The sequence below is a fragment of the Pelophylax lessonae genome, assembly GCF_965119305.1.
Source record: "Pelophylax lessonae genome assembly, chromosome: 8".
NCBI classification, from domain to species: Eukaryota; Metazoa; Chordata; class Amphibia; order Anura; family Ranidae; genus Pelophylax; species Pelophylax lessonae.
In genome coordinates, this window is record NC_138775.1 from 239,774,054 (window position 1) to 239,800,518 (window position 26,465).

The window sequence follows — 26,465 nt, forward strand, 5'->3', positions numbered from 1 at the left end:
ATGCCCCCAATAAAATGCAGAGTGCCACAGCAATGCCCCCAATAAAATGCAGAGTGCCACAGCAATGCCCCCAATAAAATGCAGAGTGCCACAGCAATGCCCCCAATAAAATGCAGAGTGCCACAGCAATGCCCCCAATAAAATGCAGAGTGCCACAGCAATGCCCCCAATAAAATGCAGAGTGCCACAGCAATGCCCCCAATAAAATGCAGAGTGCCACAGCAATGCCCCCAATAAATTGCAGAGTGCCACAGCATTGCCCCCAATAAATTGCAGAGTGCCACAGCATTGCCCCCAATAAATTGCAGAGTGCCACAGCAATGCCCCCAATAAATTGCAGAGTGCCACAGCAATGCCCCCAATAAACTGCAGAGTGCCACAGCATTGCCCCCAATAAACTGCAGAGTGCCACAGCATTGCCCCCAATAAACTGCAGAGTGCCACAGCATTGCCCCCAATAAACTGCAGAGTGCCACAGCATTGCCCCCAATAAACTGCAGAGTGCCACAGCATTGCCCCCAATAAAATGCAGAGTGCCACAGCATTGCCCCCAATAAAATGCAGAGTGCCACAGCATTGCCCCCAATAAAATGCAGAGTGCCACAGCATTGCCCCCAATAAAATGCAGAGTGCCACAGCAATGCCCCCAATAAAATGCAGAGTGCCACAGCAATGCCCCCAATAAAATGCAGAGTGCCACAGCAATGCCCCCAATAAAATGCAGAGTGCCACAGCAATGCCCCCAATAAAATGCAGAGTGCCACAGCAATGCCCCCAATAAAATGCAGAGTGCCACAGCAATGCCCCCAATAAAATGCAGAGTGCCACAGCAATGCCCCCAATAAAATGCAGAGTGCCACAGCAATGCCCCCAATAAAATGCAGAGTGCCACAGCAATGCCCCCAATAAACTGCAGAGTGCCACAGCAATGCCCCCCCGCGACCCCGTGCACTTACCTCACGGACGGTCACGGCACTCTGTCTTCAGTCCCCGGCTTCCAGCTTCCCGCGTCTCCATCCTCCCGAGTCCCGGCGCCTCCTCCTCGGCCAATGGCATGAAGTTGGCCTTTCGGCCAATCAGGAAGCGGGAGGACCCGCTCCCTGATTGGCCAGGAGGAGGATCCGTATGACAATAGCGAATTTTCATTCGCTATTGTCACACGATGGGCGTGCTCTCGGGGTGCACGCTCTGCTCCCTGGCCGCTCCGTCTGCGGCTGCGCCGTCTAACTAGGTGCTTGCGCGGGACGTAATTTCCACTGCGCGACCGCGCACGCGCGCACCTTAAAGGGAACACTGCCGGTAATACTTATACTTAGGTTACCTTGGAGATATTATACTCGGCGTATAAGACGACCCCCCATTTTTGGGGGATTTTTTTGAGGTTCAAAAGTAGTCTTATACGCCAGAAAATACAGTATACATTTTCTTCCGTTAGGAGGCACTTTTAATTTTTCTGGACCTGCCGGGGAACAAGGGTAGGGTATTTTGACAGGAAGCCGCCGCTTTAGGGACTGGGAAGGAGGGTTGGGTTTTTTAACGGAAACCAAGATCATTTACAGTGCGCGCATGCGCACTGGGAAGCGGCTCAGCTGATGCCTGACGTACCCTCACCGGAAGTGACGAGGGTAGGGAATTTTCACGGGTAGGGTTTTTTAACGGAACACCGGCTCAGCTCCTAGGCTCCACAGCTCATCCCAGTGATCGGACCCTCCAACCAGTGGCACTGCAGGTCATCATCCACCATCACCAACAGATATGGCTTGGAACCATACTGGTTTGATTCCCCTTTACTTGATTGTGACACAAACTTTTTTAACTATTAACCATTGCTTTTCTCAATAAATGTGGTTTATATCTATGTACTGTCTCCATAACAATCTATAATACCAACATCCGGATAGCGCTGCCTCTTTCTTCTTTGGTAACTTTTCCTGAAATTCCCCATTAAAAATCAACATTACACCCACTAGATAGGGCTGATGATCATAATAAATAGTCATAACTTAAAGAGGAACTTCATTTTCTGAAGTGAAGTTCTGCTGGGTCCCTTTCTATTTCCAGCCTGTAACTGATTTACAGGGTTTTGGGGAGGGGGGGTTGGGAGGTAAGTACCAGTTTTTAGCAGTATCCATTTTTTTTTGTTTATGTTCATGGCATGAGAGGTGCTGCCTCCCCTGACTGCACGTCCCTACCACAGAGTAACATGGCAGCTCCTGCATGCACAGCGGGGAACTGGCTGGGGTTCCTCAGGAAGTCAAAACCAACTTCCATATCCGAGATTGTGCAACCGGGGACCCGCAGCAATAACAAGAACCAGCTGCAAGAAGACAGAGCTGGACTCCAGGCATTGGTAAATACCTGATTTTTAGAAGTCAGCAGCTACAGTATTTAATCTTCTGTACACCCACTGTCCCCATACATGGATCGCAATTTGTCTGGTCCCTGCTGAACAAGCCAAATCTAAATCCATGGCCAGCTTAAGACATGCATAGGACATCCACACTGCAATTTTTTATTCATAGACTGCTTTGTGTTTTCTACATACTGTATGTTCAGCTTGAATTGTCCAAGTTTGTGTTCACAATCTTATATATGTGTGCATATTCTATAGTGATTTCATTGCAGCACATGTTGGAGAGGATTTCTCATCAGAATGTACATATATTACCTGTTGTCAACATACTCCGTAGTGGCAGCACCCTCATAGCTGCTCATATGGTCACCAAACGTTGCAGAATTCCCAACCTGGCATACAAAGCTCTCTCTGCCCTCCAGGATCTCACTGGTCATTCCTTCAATTCCCATCATGCTCTTCTTTAAATTATACTGTGCAAATCCTCCATTCACTGAAAGAGAGACAAATTCTATTATCGTCACATTTTATATCAGTTGTCGTATTCAAGATAATAAACAGTTATGTTTTTTTACTTATTCATGATAAATGTAGTTTAGTAATTAAAGGTGAATTCCAGATATCAATATTTTTGCATAGTTACACTGGTCCAGCTTGTACCAATTTAGAGTGATTGTAAACAATTGTAGAGGGATTGTAAAACAATCCACTCAATTTAAATTTGAAATGAAAGGCAGAACATTTGTGTATACATATAAAAAACATTATAAATAACCTTTAATTACCTTTTTTTTATAAGTGATCACATTCCCTCTGTTGTCAGCTGCATAAGAGCTGGGGGAGGAGAAGCAACTGTATGCTCCTCTTCTCAGTGAAAGGCTGCGGGGGAGGGGGGGCATGTCGGGACAAGTCTGATCATTGGAGGAGAGCAGTCTGAGTTTCCAGCATACTTAGACGTGTGCTCTCCTGCTTAGTGTGGTCAGTTTTTATTAGAAAATCAGAGGGACTGGCAGGAAAACCAGGGATTTCACACAAAGAAAGCAATACACAGAGAACAGAATACATTTACATACATGTACATGGTACAGCAGCCACATATCAGGAATATGAAATGCTGGGGTGCGCATCCAAGTTCTGGAAGCTGGAATTCATTGTAGTAGGCATTGCTGCTACAGTGAGTACCTCTGGCTTTTGGTTCCCGTGATGAGCAGCTGCCCTGCTTCTTTCTGAACATAGGAGGTCGCTTGATAAACAAAGGTGTCATTCAGGGAACACTTTGCAACTTCTCAATGAATACAAAGCGTTTTCCGATTGGACGAAGTGAAGATCCTGTAGTCACCAACTCTCCACCTTGTCCAATCATGCTTTTTAACACATGCCATTGACATGCATTTCGATGCCTTTTCGTTGATTTGATAGGTGTAAATCAGACCTTAGTGGTCATTAGGACAATTATAAGGCGAAAAATAGTATTATATAGAAGGGAAGAGATATGAAAAACTTTCCTGGAATTACCAGGGTACAGACATGATATTAGAAACATTTAATAACTCCTCTGTCATATAAAACTGGCCATAGATGGACTCTATACACCCAGTTGTAAGACCTATTTGTATGCACATTATTTTTGCAGCTAGAATGACTATAATGAGGAAATGGAAATGAAATGATGTCCCCGAACTGGGAGAGGTAATCAGACAGGTTAAAGAGATCTATATTTATGAACAGATTATGGCTTCTAAAGAGGGTTCAATGTCAAAGTTTTGCCAAATATGCCAACCTTGGTGTTCAATCTTCACTGATTATGGAACTATATCCGTGTGCATTATCCGCAAACTGTGGTGCACACTCACTTATCTTTTGTGTTGTGTTTTTTGCAAATTTGTGGTATTGGCTCTAATACAATGCAATTCTCATTGCGGTGTGCTCGGCCCTTCTGCTCAAGGGGGTGGGTGGGACGGCGCCCAGGCACAGTTATGGCACTTTTCCACTGCAAGTACCGGCTCGGCTCTACTCAGCCCTGCTTGGCCCGGTTTGCTTTTCCACTGCTGGTACCGCATGGTACGGTGTTGGAACGGTTCGGTTTGGTACGATATGGTTTGCTTTTCCACTAAAGTAGTACTAAAGTTAAGTGAGTGGGATAACAACGGGGTGGGTGGGATTCTCTGACCAATCAGTGGCTAGTAGTGACTGCATGCAAAGGATTGTGGGATATGGTACCGGGTATGGTACCTCTTTGAACCACAATCGAGGTGGTACTGTTTTTGAGAGCCGTACCATTCGGTTCCATGCAGTGGAAAAGCGCCGCCGTACCGAGCCGTTCCTACACCGTACCATGCGGTACCAGCAGTGGGAAAAGCACAAAAGCGAGCCGAACCGTTCGGTTCCATGCAGTGAAAAAGCGCCATTAGTTCCCTGTGGGGGTGCCCGGGGGGTGCGGATCTGCTCTACCCTCCCGGGGGTGGTGCTGGGCTGCGGCAACATGCAGATTGGTCAGATTAGTTTTGAAGTTTTATTATTCAAACAACGGATACTGTATTCTTATTTTCTTGTACTATCGTTTCATGCCAATTGTTGTTCTGTATACTGTGAACCTCGCATTGTTTGTTACTTTGTTCTTTCTACTTTTGGAAATTCCTAATAAAAACATTCTCAAAAAAAAATTGGCCATAGATGGATACAATTTCGAAGGAAAATTCTTAGGAAAATTCGTACGAAAATTTGAAAATCGTTCAAAAATTTCTGTTTGCTTTTGGTTTTGGAATGAATGAACTTTACCAAAACAAAAACCACATACAGTTAGAAATTTGAGAACATTTTTCCATCCTGCTTCCTTGAATTTTCTCATCACCGAGGTTGAAAACTCAAATTTGACCCCACTAATGGTTAAAAGAAACAATTTTCTTACAACATTCTTTTCCTAAGAATTTTCCTTCAAAGTTCTACCCATTAATGGCCAGCCTCATATCACTATTTTTTACAGCAAATCGATGCTGGGGTCACCTGGGCATGTCCGATGTCTTTATTATCCCTCCAAATGTCTTTTTATCTGACATAGAAGAACAAAAACGTGCAAGACTCGACTCCTCGGGTGTTTTTCTGCAGTGTCTCTAAGTTGTGGTTTTGATTAGAAAACAGATCTGTAAATATATTGCGTATGTCAGAGCTCAGAACATGTCCTTATGACAAATGATCTGTTTCCTGAGGCTTACAGTTTTGCCTTCTTCAAAAGAAATGAATAAAATAATGGCTGCCTCCCACTCACCAAGTCAGTTTCACGTTTTATAAATACCCCAATCCTTTCATGACTGCATAGCTAAACATGCCTTATAGGCAGAAATCTGGTTGCATGATAACAACTCACACTGAATGACTGGACTGACATTCATGGTTGTGTTTATCTTGCAGTTATCAAATGCATATGAGAAAGCAATCTAAAAGCAGTAGCAGTGATAATATTTTTCTATTGCATTCCATTCGTTTTTGGGTCACTACAAGGGTCAGTTCATCACAACAGGGTAACCATTACTGACATATTCAGTGTGAAATGCTCCAGGTTGGGACAGATTCCCTTAAAATGTAAGAATAACTCCACTTTTGTTGAGAAGAAAACATTCCCCACTGGGTGATCTCTATACATTACAAGGATTTTAACAAACTTTGTTGCAGATTCCTACCTTTTGTTATTCTGAAGAAATCCCTGTGTGTTTTGTCTGTGTCCATGTGGAAACTGTATCTAATGGGAGTGGTTTTATAATTATCAACTAGCTGCTGCACTTGCAGGGCTCTAATGAGGAAAATTGCAGGGTCTGCATCCCTTTAGACATGATTTCCTATCGGAGTATCTCACCAAAAATTACATTTTTGTTGCAGGGGATGCCTGAAATCTGATTTGTATCTTACTGTAGACTTCTGGGAAAATAAGTGAGCCAATCACACAAGCAGTTAATGATATTTCTAGGAGGTTTCTACAGAATGTGTACAGAACACCTCCAGGTAGCCATATTGCATTGCATTTTACAGAAAATTACAGAGCTGCAGACTGAAAAGGAAAGGAAAGGTAATTTTTAATAACGAATTGGAATTACCCATTAAATACAATTTTCCAGATACTTTAAAAATTGAAAACTCTAGTTCTTATTGAATACTTACCTTGACTTCAGTGCTGTTCCCCCATCCACTGCTGCCAGTCCTCGCTATTCAACCCACTTCCTGTGAGTCCAGGGTGTCATAGACACACCCCCTGGGAGATATACGCTTTTTGGGATTTTTTTTTCACCAAAATATGTAGCAGAATACAAATTGGCCTAAACTGATAAAGAAATTCGATTTTTTAAATATTTTTATTGGGAATGTTTTATAGCAGAAAGTAAAAAATATCGGTCTTTTTTGATTATAGAGCAAAAAAAAAAAAAAAACACAGAGGTAAACTAATATCATCAAAATAAAGCTCTATTTGTGGGGAAAAAAGGACAATTTTATTTGGGTATAGCCTCGCACGACCGCGCAATTGTCAGTAAAGTAACTCCCCCCTAAACACCAGTTCTTAGTGAGAATTCTTTGGCACATAGGATGATTCATGTTTGGACCTCCATCCTTCACTAACACAGTAAAAAAACTCTGTTACAGGTTCCTTCAACAAGCAGAGAAGTGATGGAGGTGCTAGCATAAGATATATCAGTTTTCCCTCTCTGTAAGCTGGGACAAGGCTGATCCCGTACATGTAAACGTTGATGAAAGTTATCTTCCACCCTTTGTCCTGACAGAAATGATTTGAACGTTTGACAGCGGAGAGTTTCATGTGACATGGGTCATAGAGGGAAAACACTGAGTCCGGCTCACTGAATTGATGCTCCTCTCCAGATGACAGCTGTTACTATGAGCGTACAGAGCTGGGATGAAAGGTCATATTATCTAGCCAAATAGTAAATGCTGCTAAAACAAAAACCTCACTCAGTTTGCTAGATCTCAAGGCTTAAAAAGGAAAATATAATCATTTTTGGTCATTTTTATTGATTTCACATACATAATAATATTTTGTATTATATTATTTATTTTTTGATAACTTTTTTTTTACACATAATAAATTCATATATTTAATTCTTCTGAGCAACCCTATTGGTCAATGAGAACACTTATCACATTATAGTGGGATTACGGAGGAGGGCTGAAAGGCAGGAAGATGTAGGGCCAAGCCTTTTTTTAGGAAATTCAATAGCTTTACTTAAATTTGGCTGTACATATATATATATATATATATATATATATATATATGTGTGTGTGTATATATACACACACACACATACACACGCACATATATATATATATATATATATATATATATATATATATATCTACTGTATATATATATATATATATATATATATATAGAGAGAGAGTTGTATAAAGTACTCGAAACCCATACTTGAGTAAAAGTACAAGTGCTCGATCAAAAAGTGACTTGAGTAGAAGTGGAAGTGCTCTATCAAAAAGTGACTTGAGTAGAAGTACTAAAGTATTCAACATTTTTTGTACTTAAGTATTGCAAGCAGTTTTTTTAAACATTTTGCTACTCAAGTACTGAAAGTAAAAGTACAAGTAGTTTTGAAAAAAAATTGCTACTCAAGTACTGAAAGTAAAAGTACAAGTAGTGTGTTATGTAGTTATTAAAGAAAGAAGTCAAAAGTTTGAACATCATATTGTTTTTTATTATTTCAAATGCAGCTTTTATTTATACATACAGTAGCTTTTATTTTCGTATGCGCTGATAATACACAGCTTTTGAGCTTCATGAAACCTGCCATCTACTGTTCTGGCAGTGGTAATTTTTATAATAGTAGCGAGTAACTATGCAGCACAAAAAAAAAATATTGGAGTAGAAGTATTGAAATCATCGAAAAAATGTAGTGAAGTAAAAGTGGAAGTAGGAGAAAAAAATTCTACTCTAGGAAAGTACAGATACCGCCTTTCGGTACTTAAGTACAGTAGTGAAGTAGTTCTACTTAGTTACTATACATCTCTGTATATGTATATATATATATATATATATATATATATATATATCTATACATATATGTATACTGTATATACATGCACACTATATTACCAAAGGGACATCTGCCTTTACACGCAAATGAATTTTAATGGCATTTTAATGGCATCCCAGTTAAGGAGATTTTCTCTCTTTATGTGCTCTGTGACCACCATCACCAAGACAGAAAGTGAAGTCAAAACCAAAATATTAGAGCTGTCACCCCAACAATAGGTGAGCGGAAATTTTCTGATAGGGAAAACAGTTCAATATTGAGTTGGTCCACCCTTTGCAGCTATAACAGCTTCAAATCTTCCGGGAAGGCTGTTCACAAGGTTTAGGAGTGTCTAGCCCTGGTGTTTTCCTTGGGCTATGAGCCCCCTCTACGTGGTTCCCTTTGGTCGCCTGTGGTTGTGCTTGTATGGTCAGTGACCGGATTCCACAGTGGTCCCATACTACCAGTCGTTGTAACTTGGTGAGCGTAATAAAACTTTTCTACACTGTTTTGTGTAAACACGTTAAAAATGTTTGTTTATAAATCATATAAATAATGTTGTATGAATTGCAATTTAATGGTGTATCTCTCTTCTTGTAATAGTCCGCCTGGGATACTACGTGGTCTTTGAGAAAGCCTCCGGACAAAACGCGTCAGACCGTCCCTTCTGGCTGAGACTACAACGGTTACACTACATGTATATTGTGATAATGTATTGTGAGAATTATTCTCTTTTAATATTAAATGCTTTTTTATCTCTTTAATAAACTTATGATATTTTTGAACACGTAGTTTGTTATTTGAGTTTACGCTCACCTATCAGGAGTCCTCCTCAAACAATCCATTTTCTTTTATTTAGAGGAACCGGTACTCTATCCCCTTGCGGGGTTGCATCTGGCTCTTCTGATAATATTTTATTTAAGGTGTAGGAGTGTGTCTATGGGAATGTTTGATCATTCTTCCAGAAGTGCATTTGTGAGGTTAGGCACTGATGTTGGAGAGAAGGCCTGTCTCCACCAACAGGGGTGCTTGGACAAATATTGTGCAAGAGGTCCCCCTCGTCATCTCAGGCTTCACAGTCAGGTACAGTATCAGGCAATAGGAGCTACAAGAGGTTAGTTTAAAGACATACAGAGCAAATATTTAGAGGAATGTTTTTACTGAATACATAACCGGGTCAAATAGTGTGTAGTGTTATATTTTCCTACGTGTTTTCCTAAGTGGACCTAGCATCAGATATTTTTCAAGCTAAGTCCATGCAAACTAAGTTATGTGTAATCAAAGCGGTTACAGTTAATTATCACCTTTAACAGACACAGTATTCCCCCGACAATGCCTTTATCTGCTTTCCAGAAGAATGCCACCATGTTTGTTCAGGCATCATCCAGGGCGACTATCTACTGTCTACTACCTGAACTGTCATGTAAATCCTGGTGCCTGGGCAGTTCTTGGCTATGTTCATAAATGTCTCATACAGATCAGCCCCTCTGCAGCCCCTCACCTTGTGACTTACAAACTTTCAGTGTTGCTATATTATCATTGGGGAAGAAGGGACTGAGGAAATTACATCATTTTATAGCATAGGCAAAGTCACTTGACTGGGGCTCAAGGACTGCTTTGTAATGATGAATAGGGCAGCTTTTAGAAAAATTAACTGTTGCTGTATATTGTGACATGGCAGGCGTTAAATCATGCAGAGTTTTAAAGTTATTGAAAAGTTTACTTTAACTATGTAAAATACATTAAGGGTCCTTTCACACAGGCTTTCCGCCCGGCGGACTCCGTTTTGCTCAGCAGCAGGGATTGATCCTCCAATCACCACCGAGCAGGCGGATGACAGGTCTGTCTCCGCTTACTTTGCAGAGATGGAACTGTCAGATCCCCGCTCTCCTCTATGGGAGATTTAATGAAAACAGACCGACTGTCCATTTTCATCTGATCCTATCCGATCCGATCCTCCAGACGGATGGAAAATAGGGTTTCCATTTGTCTGGATTTCACAGACAGGATCGGATCGGATAGCAGCGGGTGTCAGCGGAGATGTCACCACTGACATCCGCCACTCCACAGAGGTGCATGGAGCATCTGATCAGGTCCGCCTGAAAAACTGACAGGCCGACCTGACCGGAAAGCCTGTGTGAAAGGGGCCTAAAGCAACTCTGTTGCTGGGTTAAAAAAAGTTAAAAAGCAGGAGGTGCAAAAGAAGAGGGTTTAAACTTCCTAATCCAGCTGCCTGTTCCAGTGATTTTTGCTTTGTTTAGCATATACAGCAACCTGAAGAATCTCTACCTTCTACACTTCTGGGCCTATCAGACACCTGATGGCTGTGTCCTCTGCTGCATTGTGTCCTGTAGTTATAAGGGGACAGCAGAGCGAACCACAGAGCACAGGGGGGAACCAGGGACATGACATACTCAGAATTGTTCAAGGAAGGGGGGGGGGGTGGCGCTGCCTAGGAAGATGGAGAGTACAGCCATATGCTAGAAAAGTATGAAAAGGTCTGGAAAAAATATAATAAGAGCAAAAGCTGGATAAAGTGGCTTGAATATATACGTATGGAGTGTGGGTCCAGCAGCAAATGATGATAATATGGCAATACTTCAGAAAAAGTGACAGATGCTAGTAAATAGTTATAAAAATACAATCTGACAATATACTCAATGATTAAGGTTAAAACAAACCCATAATAAATAAAGTGACTGGTGCCATAAAGTGCAGAGGTCTGGACGACTAACGGTGAGTCCAGTAATAATGGTGGCAGGAAAGAAACAAATAAACAATAAATGGTAATAAAAGGTAAAGTGCTGATCCAGAGCAATGCAATAAGGAGTGCTATAAATAATAAGTATGAGTGGATGAATATAAATACTATAATAAAAAAATAAATAAATAGTGTAATAAATATTAAATACTCAGAATTGTCAGATGTAAAGAGGGAATTGTTCCTGTAGCACTACCCCCATAGGAGCCACTTGGTAGGGTGGGTTCTCTGTTCTTTTGCCTCTACCCCTCTGACACAGGGCTGGGACAAGGGGTGGGCAGGAAGGGTGGCTGCCTTGAGCACTATGGTATCATGTGAGGTGGGGGGGGGGGCACAACAATGAGATTGGGGGGAGGGGATTAGTGTTGGAAGGGGGAATTGGGGGCAGCAGAGGGTAAGTATTGTTCTAGGAGGGGAAATATGGGGGGGTGCTAAGAGTGGTGATCTGGGGGGATTTGTGTTGGGAGGAGGGATAGGGGAGGGGAAGATGTGTACTAAGAGGGGACATTTTAGGGATAGAGGATTTGTGTTAAGAGCGGTGAATTTTTAATATTTTTTTTGGAGGAGAGGGGAGATTTCAGCAGGGAGGTGGATTTTTGCTTGGAGGAGGGGGAATTTATGCTTAGGGGTAAGCATGCAGATTAGTGCTCAGTGGTTTTGTGGGGGGGGGGGAATTTTGCTGACATAAAATGCTTACACGTGTATATATCTTGGGGGGGGGGGGGGCGCAGTTTTGCATGTTCACTCTGGGTTCTAGATGACCTTGTCCAGGCACTGCTCTGACACACCAAGTTAAACAAATGGATACTATGATAATAAATGGAGCACAAATATAAATATCCTATACACAACTATAGTTCAGTAACAGAAAGCAAACAACAAATTGGTTAGTGCTAAAGAAACCCAATATATTGTCAGGGGTAAATAGTAGTATGTACATAAATGAGCAAGTAAAGAACTTGGTCATTCACAGTTCACTAGACAATATAATGACTAGTTATAGCAACTTAGAATGAAGAGTTCTATGCGGTTAAATTAAAATAAACCTGGTAATGCACAAAATTTGCAATAAATAATGGCATAGGTAACAGTAACAGCAACGGTTATTACTGCTGCAATAACTTCTCTGTAACTAGTAGGATTGTAACCACCCTAGAGTGCACTCTATATGGATATCTACGAAAGAATGTAAGGCTCCCTAAAGAGGTATTATGGCCAATAGACAAAGTTCTTGTGTAGCAGTTATCTGAGTGAGCAGTCCTAAGCACCAGTTCCTCGGCGGGTCCTCAGCTCAGCCTTGGGGCCCAGTCTTTACAGTGGAGCACATAAGTATAGTCCCAATAAAATCAGCTTGCAGTAATTAAGGGTGCTGGTTAGATGGCCAGTCCCTATGTGCTTAGTCTCTGCTAGCAGCAACAAGGTTAATGGCAGCAGTGCCCTATCACCAGTCCCAGAGACACAGCAGTTATGATCATACTTTTCAGATGTCAGCTCACTTCTGAATCTGCCTGGAGCAACTCCATCCTCAATACACAGCTTAACAGCACTCCAGTTTTAATCAGGTTTAATTTTAAAACTACTTTAGAGAGGAGCTTTAGTCAGTTCTGTATAAATTAAGTCAGCAGATACAAAAACTGTAGATGCTTGTAGGTAGGTGGGGGTTAACGCTTCCCTGGTTGGGACGGGTATGGTTATTTATCTTCTTCCTCTGGCTGGCTTTGCTGGGTCCAACACATTAATTCTGTGTGATTTAAAATAAACAGGGGGTCCGCATTCAGGGAGCCCCCAAGGAAACTAGGATCTTGAGCCAGGGAAACATGCTCCTCGACGCTGTTGCTGGAACTTGGATCGCCAGTATCACGCCGGGATCGGAATTCCCACAGTTAGGGGAGACTGATGGGACTCACAGTGCCACAGTGCTACTTGAAGACACCTATTATGGACTCCACCAAGTATGGACTTTCATTCTATGCAGGTATGCTGGAGCAGCCACAAGCCTGAAGTTAGGGACTAGAGATGTTAGGAAAAGCCTGCACTTTATGTTGAACTGTTATTCCGTGGTTCTTATCATGCCTCATTATTTAAGTAAAACATCTGAAACTTTGCTTTTGCCTGTTCTGAAGTTACTAAAGGGGTGTGATGCAAGTAACCAGCACATATAGCCTACAGTTCGTGTCAGCACATTGGGGTATGGAGATAATGGTGCAAGAGTTTACACAGTGTGAAGGTAAAGTGGTTACCAAGGGTAACAAAGGTTCCTCTAGCAGCCTGCCATAAGCATGTAAGCTGCGCTAAATGATAAATTAAACAGTGCAAGTGAATAAACACAATATTCAAAAATAAGGTACCAAATATTGAAAATGACAACAAATATTGATGAGAAAAACGTGCGAATAAATAGGTGTAAAAATCAGAATTGAGATGATCAAAAAATGTCCAATATTAAATAAATAAATAAATAAATAGATATAAATAAATGAATATATAATAGTCCAAAGAGTCCCAATAAAGTGACACAATGTGCAAGAAGTAAATGGCGCTGTGTGATATCCAATGCCAGTGCACAATCCACCACCAACTGTAGGTCTGCTTACCAGAAGCCAGACGAAAAAAGGCTTATCAATCACTGAACGATTGGGTCAAAGACGCAGAGCTTATATCAACCGATGAAGCCTGGATGGGACCTAGATATCCACAACAGGATATGTATAGGCAGAATGTATCACCCAATGCCAACCCTTTAACACAGAATCCACGGGTAAGGATAGCAACCCTCATGGAAGAGAAAGCATTGGGGACTCCATAGTGCATACCATTAAATCAATTTTGTTAAAATATGAAAAAACACTTACATAGACAGCAGATTTTAAGAGTAAAAACAAAGCAGCCGGCCGGCATTTATTTTGGGTACAGCGTCACACAAGTGCACAATTGTCCATTAAAGTAAAGCATTGCCGTATTGCAAAAAATGGCCTGGTCATTAACAGAGTAAAACCTTCCGGGTGGTTAATGTGTTTGTAAATACTCTTCAGTACTTCCTTAAAAAAAAAAAAAGGAACAATTGCCAAAAATAAATTGTTAAGTGCCAGTTTATACATATGCGTTGTGAGACACCGCATGTGATTCGCACTGCATAGCTGTGCAAATCACATGCAATGTCTGTGTGATGCGAATTCAGCCATGCAGATTGCATGGCTGAATTTGCATCGCATTTGGACCAAAATCAGGCAGGACCCTTTTATGGTCCGCATGGCATGGGTGATCTGATTCCTGTCCGAGCTGACAGTTCACACTGAGATACGCAAACTAATCTGGGGGTGTTGTAACTTTGTATTGACACTCCCAGCAGTATATATGGCAGTATAATGGCATAATCGCATATGCCAGTGTGAACTGCCTGCGGGTTGGATACGATGTGGGAACCCGCAGTGGATTCGCAGGGTTCCCGCATCGCACCAATGTGAACCGGCACTAAATGTTGGCTTTGTATCGGAAATAAAACTAATGCTGGTACATTTTCTTATTAATTAGGAACTTGCCAGAAATTAGAAGCAGATATGTGTGAAAGGCAGACTATGAAGAATCTAGCTTATTTTTTTTCGTCATGGTCTTTTCTAATACACCCACACATTGTTTGTGCTGGCAATGTAATCATAAGTAACAGAATAATATGTTCTTTTGTTGATTTTTTTTTTTTTTTTAATATAAACAATTACATATCAGGTACAAAAGGTCACCACTACTGATATATGTGTTGAATCGCAGGGTCCTGTACACATCATCTGGGGTGGGGTGGGGAGTTTCTAGTGGGAACATTTATTATGTGTGCAAATGGTCACATATATTGGTAGATAAATATGTAAAAACTCAAACCAAGAGTGTCTGTTTCTTAATGCATGACATCCAGTGCCCAATATTCATTCACTACGCAGTTTTGTCAATCAGCAAGACACAGTGATGTAGGTAGACACAGAAACAAAGTATGCAAGGGTGTCAGTCAAGAAAGCAAAGGAAAGTAGGAATGACCAGCACTGATTCAGCACTGCGTTATTTTGACAGACAATTGCGCAGTTGTGCGACACTGTACCCAAATAAAATTGATGTCCTTTTTTCCCCACAAATAGAGCTTTAGTTTGGTGGTATTTGATCACCTGTGCGATTTTTATTTTTTGCGCTATAAACAAAAAAATAGCGACAATTCGGGGAAAAAAAAAAACAATATTTTTTCACTTTCTGCTATATACCATTCCCAAAAAAACAAAATTTTAAAATCAAATTTTTTCATCATTTTAGGCCAATTTGTATTCTGCTACATATTTTTAGTAAAAACAAATCCCAATAAGCGTATTTTGATTGGTTTGCGCAAAAGTTATTGCATCTACAAACTAGGGGAAAGATTTATGTCATTTTTATTTATTGTTTTATTTTTTTACTAGTAGTGGCGGCAATCAGCGATTTTTAGGGGGACTGCAACCTTGCGGCGGACAGATCGGACCCTAACTGACATTTTTGACACTTTTGGGGGGACCAGTGACATTACTACAGTAATCAGTGCTAAAAATATGCACTGCTACTGTAATAATGACACTGGCAGGGAAGGGGGTTAACCCAGGGGCGATCAAAGGATTAAATGTGAGCCTAGGGGTTGTTTTCTAACTGTGAGGGGGTGGGCTTTTGACATCAACACAGAGACCTGGGATCCTAAATAGGAGGAACACAGGAGCTCTGTGTTGATAGCAGTGAGAACAACAGACTGCTGTCACTGTGTTTACAACAGCAGACCGCCATTCTCTCTCCACAGGGAGCGATCGCGGGTGCCCAGCAGTAATTGCGGCCGCCGGCCCCATGAATCAGCTTCCCCGCTGGCAAATGGGGGCGCGCGTGGATCGCTCCAACAGATCGCCGTACAGGTACGGCAACTTGCGCAGCCGAGCCAGCATGACGCAGTATATCTGCGATAGGCAAGTGGTTAAGGAGATTTACTCTCTTTATGTGCTCTGTGACCACCATCACCAAGACAGAAAGTGAAGTCAAATCCAAAATATTAGAGCTGTCACCACAACAATAGGTGAGCGGAAATCTTCCGATAGGGAATACAGTTCTGGAGACAACTATTTTGAAATTGCACTTTGTACATAAAACATTTGTTTGTGTGGCACTGCATAGGTTTTGTCACTTCACAAGCATACAGCATCTCACAAAAGTGAGTACACCCCTCATATTTTTGTAAATATTTTATTATACCTTTTCATGTGACAACACTGAAGAAATGACACTTTGCTACAATATAAAGTAGTGAGTGTACAGCTTCTCTAAGAGTCGGTTCACACTGGGGCGGAACGACTCTGTACTACTTCGGTGGCGACTTGTGCATTCCCATGCACCACGACTTCGGAGCGACTTGCAGGGACTTCACATAATGGAAGTCTATGCAAGTCGCTCCGAGGTCGCCCCGAAGTAGTACAGGACCCTTTTTCTAAGTCGGAGCGACTTGTGTCGCTCCTATTAGAACGGGTCCTGTAGCAGTCAATGGACTGCGAGGGAGCACGACTTGTCAGGCTGACAAGTCGCCTGACAAGTCGGAGTAGTGTGAACCGGCTCTTACAGTGTAAACTTGCTGTCCCCTCAAAATAACTCAACACACAGCCATTAATGTCTAAACTGCTGGCAACAAAAGTGAGTACACCCCTAAGTGAAAATGTCAAAACTGGGCCCAATTAGCCATTTTCCCTCCCCCGGTGTCATGTGACTCGTTAGCGTTACAAGGTCTCAGGTGTGAATGGGGAGCAGATGTGTTCAATTTGGTGTTATCGCTCTCACTCTCTCATACTGGTCACTCATGGCAAAGAACTCTCTGAGGATCTGAAAAAAAGAATTGTTGCTCTACATAAAGATGGCCAAGGCTATAAGAAGATTGCCAAGACCCTGAAACTGAGCTGCAGCACGGTGGCCAAGACCATACAGCAGTTTAACAGAACAGGTTCCACTCAAAGAAGTTAAGGGCACATGCTCAGCGTCATATCCAGGGGTTGTCTTTGGGATATAGTCGTATAAGTGCTGCCAGCATTACTGCAGAGGTTGAAGGGGTGGGTCTGTCGTCCCAGAAGGAAGCCTCTTCTAAAGATGAGGCACAAGAAAGCCCACAAACAGTTTGCTGAAGACAATCAGACTAAGGACATGGATTACTGGAACCATGTCCTGTGGTCTGATGAGACCAAGATAAACTTATTTGGTTCAGATGCCGGGGAAATTAGTTAGGCCATAAAGAGCCTATTAGGGAGTTAGAGGTAAGTAGTTTACCAGGTATGTGGTAGCATAATGCACTACAGAGTTCCAAAAACATTTAATCCTGGGGCACGACCAAAAAGCATGAAACAGGTCAGCATCTAATTGTCCACATTTCAAGCAGCAAGAAGAGGTTCTTAGGCCCATAAGTTATCTACATGACTTTTAATTGGCATTAATGTAAGTTAGGAACAATAACTGAATTTAAAAATAATAAAAATTACTTTTGAAATACATTAACATGATCAACGATGTATGAGATTTTAGTGATTAGATTTAAATATACTTTAAAATAAAGACTGCAAAAACAGCTCCCAATATATACTCTCTGAAAATACACCATACTTTCCCTTTAAAGCTACAAATTCTTTATCTGTGTACAGCTGCAATTTATCAAAATCAGCCCCGCCGAATAGTCCTATTAAATGGGGTTTTGAAGTGTAAATACTTCTAAATTACATTTATACTACTGGCACATTATTAAATAACGGCCGTGAATTTTCCAAATGCGGGACACAAAATGCTCGAACATAAACACATTGTTGCATAATCCATAAATGTCAATATAATTTGTGTCAACATGGCTATGAAAAGATTGATTGTGTCCATGAAAAGATACAGATATAAAATAGGAAACCATGCTGGAAATCACTCCGGAGCGAATTAAGCCATCAATTTTGTATGCCATGATAATTTCTTTAGAGTTCTCAGATTTCATCTAAATAAATCCTTCATCTATGCCAGGAAGACTGTCTAATATCACGATATTCTTTGTGTTTTTGGCACCTGCTAAAAGAAATCAATTACCCAGCACCGACGTATTCCAGTTATTAATACTTTCTTAATCATTTGGCCTGCAGGTTTATGAGCATTAATGGTTGGAACTTGTTCTTAGCACAGGGTGGAGAAAAAGGCCCAAAATGGTGCAGAAGGGAAAATCAAGTTCGTTTATCATGGAAGACCAACCACCAGGCCATTTCACACCATCTTCAAGGCATTATGAAAGCCACAGGGATTCACAAATTGGAAACATTTTTTTTATTTCTTGAAGATGCTCAACAATTCCATTTTGTTGCTATCCCAGAATTCTCTTTGACTTTTTATGCTAATGATTCACAGATATAAAATGCCAAGCTCTCTTATGCTCAAAAAAATATGGGCATTACACATTCTCAGATCAGAATGTTCACCCCCAGAGTTGTAATTGAAAGAAAATGGATACCACTTAAAGATAATCTACATCAGCTCAGCACTTCAATAGTGCTCAAATGAAGAACAGGGCACTATTGGACAAGACTCAATCCATCTTGGCCACCCCACCAGTCTTCTTGCCATGCTTGACATTCACAATAAAACAGCTATGCCTTTGTTAAAAAGGGTGTTATATGTTGCTCAATCTTTGCACACAACAAGGTTGATTTACTAAAGGCAAATAGACTAGAAATAGAATTTAATTTCAAGGGAAATTGCACTTTGCAAGGGTATTTGCCCCAGATGTTAGTGGATGTAGTGAACTTTCCCTTTGCAAAGAATACCCAATCACATGCAAGGAAAAAAAACAAAAAACAAAATGGCATTTTAGTTTGCACATTCTTGGATAAAAGTGATCACAAAGTTCCACCTCATTCACTAAGCTCCATTCCGTGCAAAGTGCAACTTCCCATGAAAAGTGCATAACCTTGAGTAAATCAATCAATCTGTGTCAAACTCTAACATGACCTGTAACAATGCAACGTGGTAATGAGCAAGCCATAAAAGAGTTCTTTGGGGTTGTTACAGAATCTTCATTGCATGCAGGTTGTCCACAAACCTCAAAGCATAAGTTCACCTTTGGGAACATGTTATATGTTCCACCTGATTTTAGGGTGGAACATATAACATGTTCCCAATGCTGCAGCCGCCACCCGCTGCCCCCCTTCCCTGTGGCAGCAGCATGGGGAGTTCATCCCCCTACTAGCTGCCACTATTTGAAAAACAGTACGGCCATGAGGGGCTCCGCCCATAAAGCTGTGTCATTTAGACACACAGCTCTGTATCTGAATGAACTACAAGCCCCGACATCATTACCGACCATCAGCTTGTAGTTTCCCAATGAACTATCATGACAGTATGGAGCATTGTGGTAGTTCATTTAGTCTTCCCGTCATGGAGTATTGGCTTAACTGTACGGGATGTAGTGTACTAGTAAGCCGATACACGGACAGTGTGCAGGAGACCTGCATGGCATCAGCAATCTGCTGATCACTGGTGGAACGCTTTCTCAAAAAAAAATGTAAAAATGAAAATTTTATAACATTTTAAGCCAATTTGTTTTCTGCTACATATTTTTGGTAAAAAAATCGCAATAAGCGTATTTTGATTGGTTTGCGCAAAAGTTATTGTGTCTACTAACTACAGGTAAGATTTATGTAATTTTTTATTGTTTTTTTTTTTTTTTTTTACTAGTAATGGCAGCAACCTGTGATTTTTTGTGGGACTGCGACATTGCGGCGGACAGATCGGACCCCTAACTGACATTTTTGACACTTTTGGGGGGACCAGTGCCATTACTACAGTAATCAGTGCTAAAAATATGCACTGTTACTGTAATAATGACACTGGCAGGGAAGGGGTTAACATTATGGGTGATCAAGGGGTTAAATGTGAGCCTAGGGGAGTGATTCTAACTGTGGGGGGCAGGGCTTCTGAAATGACTATAGAGACATGTGATCCTATATAGAAGGATCACATGGGCTCTATGATCATTCCAGGGAGAAGAACGGTCAGCTGTGTTTACAACAGCCGACCGTCCTTCTCTCTCAGCGGGGAATGATCGCTGGTGTCAGGCAGCAATCGGAGCCGCCTGACACATGCATCGGCTGCCCCGCTGACGAGCGGGGGTGGGAGCGCGCCGGCGGCGGCACGCGCTCGCCACTTCGCTTTGCCCAGGAGCGGCTGCCTGTCACAGTATATCTGCGGTGGGCGGTCGTAAAGTGGTTAAAGTTATAACTCCTGGAAGTCCTACTTGAATCACTTCTATGGGATCAGGAGAAATCTTCTTGATTCAGCACGGTTGCATGTTTTCCTGGATAGCACAGCAGCTGCCTTGTTTGCCTGGAGCTGCTCTTTTGACAAAGCTATATCATTTCCCCATTACGAAACAGGCACACTATGATCCCATCTTTTTATTATTAGTAAATGATCCATGTCACTACCTGGAAATGGAACGGACAACTCCCCCTTTTTTTTTTTTTATTTCAGGGAAAATCCCGTTCATCTTTCTGTACCTAGCGAAGCAGCAAGAGTTCTTCACGTCACACATTGCAGAAAATAGAAAGCAGATGTGCCAGGCCGGTGGTTCTGCAGCAAACTTTCTTTCCAGAATTTAACACCGCTACACTACATGTCAAAAAACCGAACACAGCCTGGCAGGGCTGCCAAGCCACAAGACAAATGAAGTTTAAAGTCTTCGAAGATATCAGATGTACAGAAGAGGAAAAAAATAACTTGCATTTCCTTTGCGATTGTTTCGCGTCTGGGAAATGCAAACAAGTGCAGACATATTAGACAAACTGTGGCTCCTCTACTCTTGGTGAACCGTATTCTGGTAAAGCATGCTGGGATCTATAGATGAACCATAACGAAAGACCCAGAATAAAGGCAATGTGTGCCATTGAAAGCTTAAGAGACCCGGGTGATGGGATGGTCTTCTTATAAAACTCAACTCTTTAAAGTGACTGCTCATCTGATTGCGGTCTAGATATGACTTTTTATTCATCAAAATAAAATGGTCTATTAAGGGTTCATAGCCAGCATGTTTTGGGGATAATGCAAAAATTCCCATTCTTCAGAGCTTTGTAGTCTGTGGTTGGAAGAATGCCCAGTTAAGTTGTCTGGCAGCCAGTTGGCACTCACATCCTCTAAAATGTTATATAAGCTTCCTTTCCAGGGAGTATAGTAGGGATTGTAGTGGGTGTGGCGCTGCTAGTGATAGGTGTGTTTATGCAAACTCCAGTGTGTATATCACTTAATAGACAAACCAGTTGGGTGGCCAATCTGGGTATTACACCCTGATAAGCTAAACCTTATAAAATACATGAACTAAAACATCAATATATAATTCATATGCCTTTAAGTCAATAAAGGTGCTAAAACAAACTTATTTGTGCAAAATGTGCAAAAAAGTGACAAGAGCTATCATTTATGAATAGTGATTCAGTGAAAAGTGACTTGTGCTTTAAAGATATTAGTCCCTAATGGGATGTTTGCAAAGGGATCACTTGAACCATATATGCAATATAATTGTGCTTTCACAAATACTGTCTGGGACCCCGATGCGCTACACGGATTCAAAATTGGAAGTGATGCAATGACGCTGTGGCTCCGCCCTACGCGTTTTATCATATTTTTCCATGACTCTCCCAGGGACTAACTGTTCAGCTACTTGTGCTGTGACCTCTGTCCCAGTTTTAGGGTGGCTACTTTTCTCTTGCAGTATTCTTTGGAGCCACCCTTGTATACAGGGTATATGGTTGTGTTTCCTTACACTTTGTGCATCAATAGAAAGATACAGCCCTGTAGTCTAGGGTAGCAAGGCCTGGTCCTCTCTCCTCCTTCTCCCTCCCCTCTTCAAATTAACAGACTGACTCAAGACTGTCCACTGGTAACTCTTTCCTTTGAAGACTAAAAGTTCAAGGAAACAGAACTGAAACAGCAGGAGCCAGCTGCATTGAAAGGGTAAACATTTTAACAAATAGCTCACTGGGGAATTTTTATTATATTGTGCTTAAAGTGTAAAACTAAAATAGGCTGAGAGTTTAATAATAATTTAACCAAGCTTGGAGTCCAGCTCTCCACCACCCAAATCCTTGGTCAAATTTCGACTTGAAAATAATGTAACATTAACATTTAAAGAGAAAATACAGGCAACAAGTGAGGTCAATAACTGAACTACTCTTAGTATCCAGAAAATGCTGTAGTTAGGATAAAGTTAAAAATCTACTTAATCCAAGTTAATTGTGAACTTTATATTATCCTTTGCCGCCACATTAAGGGTACAGATGTAAATTAAACTTTATGAAGTACATCAGCAGAAACACCTGGAATTAAGTGTACAGTATAACCGCTAATACATTTGTAATAATTTAAAAAATGGCTCATTTACAAAGGCTAGATTCCTAGTACCAAGGGCATTAATATACAGTGGGTACGGAAAGTATTCAGACCCCCTTAAATTTTTCACTCTTTGTTATATTGCAGCCATTTGCGAAAATCATTTAAGTTCATTCTTCTTCCTCATGAATGTACACATAGCACCCCATACTGACAGAAAAACACAGAATTGTTGACATTGTTGCAGATTTATTAAAAAAGAAAAACTGAAATATCACATGGTCCTAAGTATTCAGACCCTTTGCTCAGTATTTAGTAGAAGCCCCCTTTTGATCTAATACAGCCAGGAGTCTTTTTGGGAAAGATGCAACAAGTCTTTCACACCTGGATTTGGGGATCCTCTGCCATTCCTCCTTGCAGATCCTCTCCAGTTCTGTCAGGTTGGATGGTAAACGTTGGTGGACAGCCATTTTTAGGTCTCTCCAAAGATGCTCAATTGGGTTTAAGTCAGGGCTCTGGCTGGGCCATTCAAGAACAGTCACGGAGTTGTTGTGAAGCCACTCCTTCGTTATTTTAGCTGTGTGCTTAGGGTCATTGTCTTGTTGGAAGGTAAACCTTCGGCCCAGTCTGAGGTCCAGAGCACTCTGGAGAAGGTTTTTGTCCAGGATATCCCTGTACTTGGCCGCATTCATCTTTCCCTCGATTGCAACCAGTCGTCCTGTCCCTGCAGCTGAAAAACACCCCCACAGCATGATGCTGCCACCACCATGCTTCACTGTTGGGACTGTATTGGACAGGTGATGAGCAGTGCCTGGTTTTCTCCACACTGCTTGGAATTAAGGCCAAAAAGTTCTATTTTGGTCTCATCAGACCAGAGAATCTTATTTCTCACCATCTTGGAGTCCTTCAGGTGTTTTATAGCAAACTCCATGCAGGCTTTCATGTGTCTTACACTGAGGAGAGGCTTCCGTCGGGCCACTCTGCCATAAAGCCCCGACTGGTGGAGGGCTGCAGTGATGGTTGACTTTCTACAACTTTCTCCCATCTCCTGACTGCATCTCTGGAGCTCAGCCACAGTGATCTTTGGGTTCTTCTTTACCTCTCTTACCAAGGCTCTTCTCCCCCGATAGCTCAGTTTAGCCGGACAGCCAGCTCTAGGAAGGGTTCTGGTCGTCCCAAACGTCTTCCATTTGAGGATTATGGAGGCCACTGTGCTCTTAGGAACCTTAAGTGCAGCAGAAATCTTTTTGTAACCTTGGCCAGATCTGTGCCTTGCCACAATTCTGTCTCTGAGCTCTTCAGGCAGTTCCTTTGACCTCATGATTCTCATTTGCTCTGACATGCATTGTGATCTGGAAGGTCTTATATAGACAGGTGTGTGGCTTTCCTAATCAAGTCCAATCAGTATAATCAAACACAGCTGGACTCAAATGAAGGTGTAGAACCATCTCAAGGATGATCAGAAGAAATGGAAAGCACCTGAGTTAAATATATAAGTGTCACAGCAAAGGATCTGAATACTTACGACCATGTGATATTTCAGTTTTTCTTTTTTAATAAATCTGCAACAATGTCAACAATTCTGTGTTTTTCTGTCAGTATGGGGTGCTATGTGTACATTCATGAGGAAGAAGAATGAACTTAAATGATTTTAGCAAATGGCTGCAATATAACAAAGAGTGAAAAATTTAAGGGGGTCTGAATACTTTCCGTACCCACTGTAGCTGTAGGAGATCATGCAATCGCTATGGGGCCAATGAGCCATAATTTATTTGTGTCTGCGCCAATCTGTCATAACTTTATGACCACGCACCTAATATTGAGTAGGTCCCCCTTTTGCCACCAAAACAGCTCTGACCCATAGAGGCATGGGCGCCCATTGACCTCTGAAGGCATGTTGTGGTATCTGGCACCAAGATGTCAGTAGCAGATTCTTTAAGTTGGAAGATGAGGTTTCCCACGGATAGCAAACAATTGTTCTCCAAGTTTGAAAATGACTTGCTAAGCTATTGTTAGACTTGCCAGGCTTTACAAGTTTGTTGCACAATTGCAGCAAGTCTGCGTTGCATGACTTCAGATCAACCTTCTTTGCAAACATTCTGCAAGTCTGCTGTAAGTTCTAGCTCAGTTATGTTGTGTAAAGCCCCGTACACACGTACCGATGGTCGGCTTACAAATGTTCCTCTTTTCTCCCCGGGATGTCGGTGTCTGCTGAAAAGTGCAAAGACAGCACAAGGACAGCACAAGAATTTTGTCCGCCGACTGCAGAAGTGATGTCATGTAATGGTTAACTTTCCCTGTGTTTTCTATTTTCTGAGCATGCCCAGTCTTGCAAATCTGCGGTCTGTCGGCCGAATTGTGTACTGACAGGCGAACAATCGTCCGTTCTGGTGTCGGCATACAAAAATTTTCATGTTTGCACGAAAGACTTTTGTCCGCGGATTGTGCGCAGACATCTGTCGGAGGCACCATACTAACACGCGTACAATCGGCAGATCCTTCGTCCACCGACGTTTGTATGCCGACGATCGGTACGTGTGTACGGGCCTTAATAGTCATCCCACCATAGGGGCCACTGTGGCTGAATTTTCATGCTGTAGACTTGGAGAGCTCTTGCTGTAGATGCACCACTGCAACTTTGCTCTTGCTAGAGACTTGCCACCGTGTCAACTAGAACTTGTGCTTCAACTGCTCTACCAGTGTTCAATTTGGCAGTGAAAATATGCAGCAAGTTAACAGACTTACAATTCCACACTGCCATAGATTTGTGACAAGTTAACCTTGCTATCTGGGCCATGGATTGGACTTGTTTATCCAGCACATCCCACAGACGCTCCATTGGATTGAGATCTGGAGAATTTGAAGGTCAAATCAACACCTTAAACTCATTGTAGTTTTCCTTAAACCATTGTTGAACCATTTTTGCAGTGTGGCAGGGCACATTATTATGTTGAAAGAGGTGACTATCGTCGGGGAATACAATTTTCATGAAGGGGTGTACAGGGAGACAGCAATGGCAAACCCTAGCAATGTCCTCCTTTGTGTGGTTCTTTTTTGGTCTGTTAAATATACCATTGAAAGCATTTTGTTACACCCATTAGATGTGTAAAAAAATACCTGTTGCTGATTTTTATCAATTACATTGTTTGATGAAGACTACAGAAGTATGTCCCTGTTATGAACAATAAGAAAGGGGCAGGGGTTCTGTTGTCCTTTCATGTTTCTGTTGCTCTGATACAGAAGGGAGAGTGAAAGTTGGCATCCTAGGACTGGAAGTGTGTTATTGGCAGAATAACCAAGTGCAGATAAAGAAAAAATAAAACGAATGCAGCCACCACATCTAAAGTCTGAAAAATTGTCATATATTACATTTTAGTCTTTGGGTTTATATACACTTGAAAGCGTAATTCCACTTTTGTTGAGAAAAAAACATTCCCCCCTGGGTGATCTCTGTACATTACAAGGTTTTAACCAAACTTTGTTGCAGATTCCTGCCTTTTGTTATTCTGAAGAAATCATTGTTTGTTCTTCTCAGCCTCTGTGCTGAGTGGGTCTAATGGGAGTGGTTTCATAATTATCTGTCAGCTGTGGCAACTGCAGGGCTCTAATGAGGAAAGCTGCTGGGTCTGAATCTCTTTAGACATGTTCCTATTGGGAGTATCTCACCAAAAATTAAATTTTTGTTGCAGGGAATGCCAGAAATCTGACTTGTATCTTAGGAAGACTTCTGGGAACATTGGTAAGCCAATCAGACAAGCAGGAAATGATGTTTCTGGGGTGTGGTCAGTACACATTCTGTGTACAGAACATCTCAAGGTAGCCATATTGCAGCCTAACTGAAGAGAAAAAGGGGATTAAAGAAGGTGTGTGTGTGTGTGTGTGGAAACCAACTGGCCCTTAGTTTGCTATACTTACCCACCAGTCTGCTGACAAACCAAATAAACCTGTC

At 41.7% G+C, this 26,465-nt stretch overlaps 1 protein-coding gene across 1 annotated transcript in view; it reads right to left on the reverse strand.

Annotated features, from left to right (window-relative positions):
• GLIS1 (GLIS family zinc finger 1) overlaps positions 1 to 26,465 on the reverse strand; it is a 251,866-nt gene that overhangs the window by 114,227 nt on the left and 111,174 nt on the right. The window contains exon 3 of the mRNA XM_082266027.1: positions 2,669 to 2,846. Within this exon, the coding sequence (XP_082122153.1) occupies positions 2,669 to 2,846 (178 nt within the window). The remainder of the gene's footprint in view (positions 1 to 2,668; positions 2,847 to 26,465) is intronic.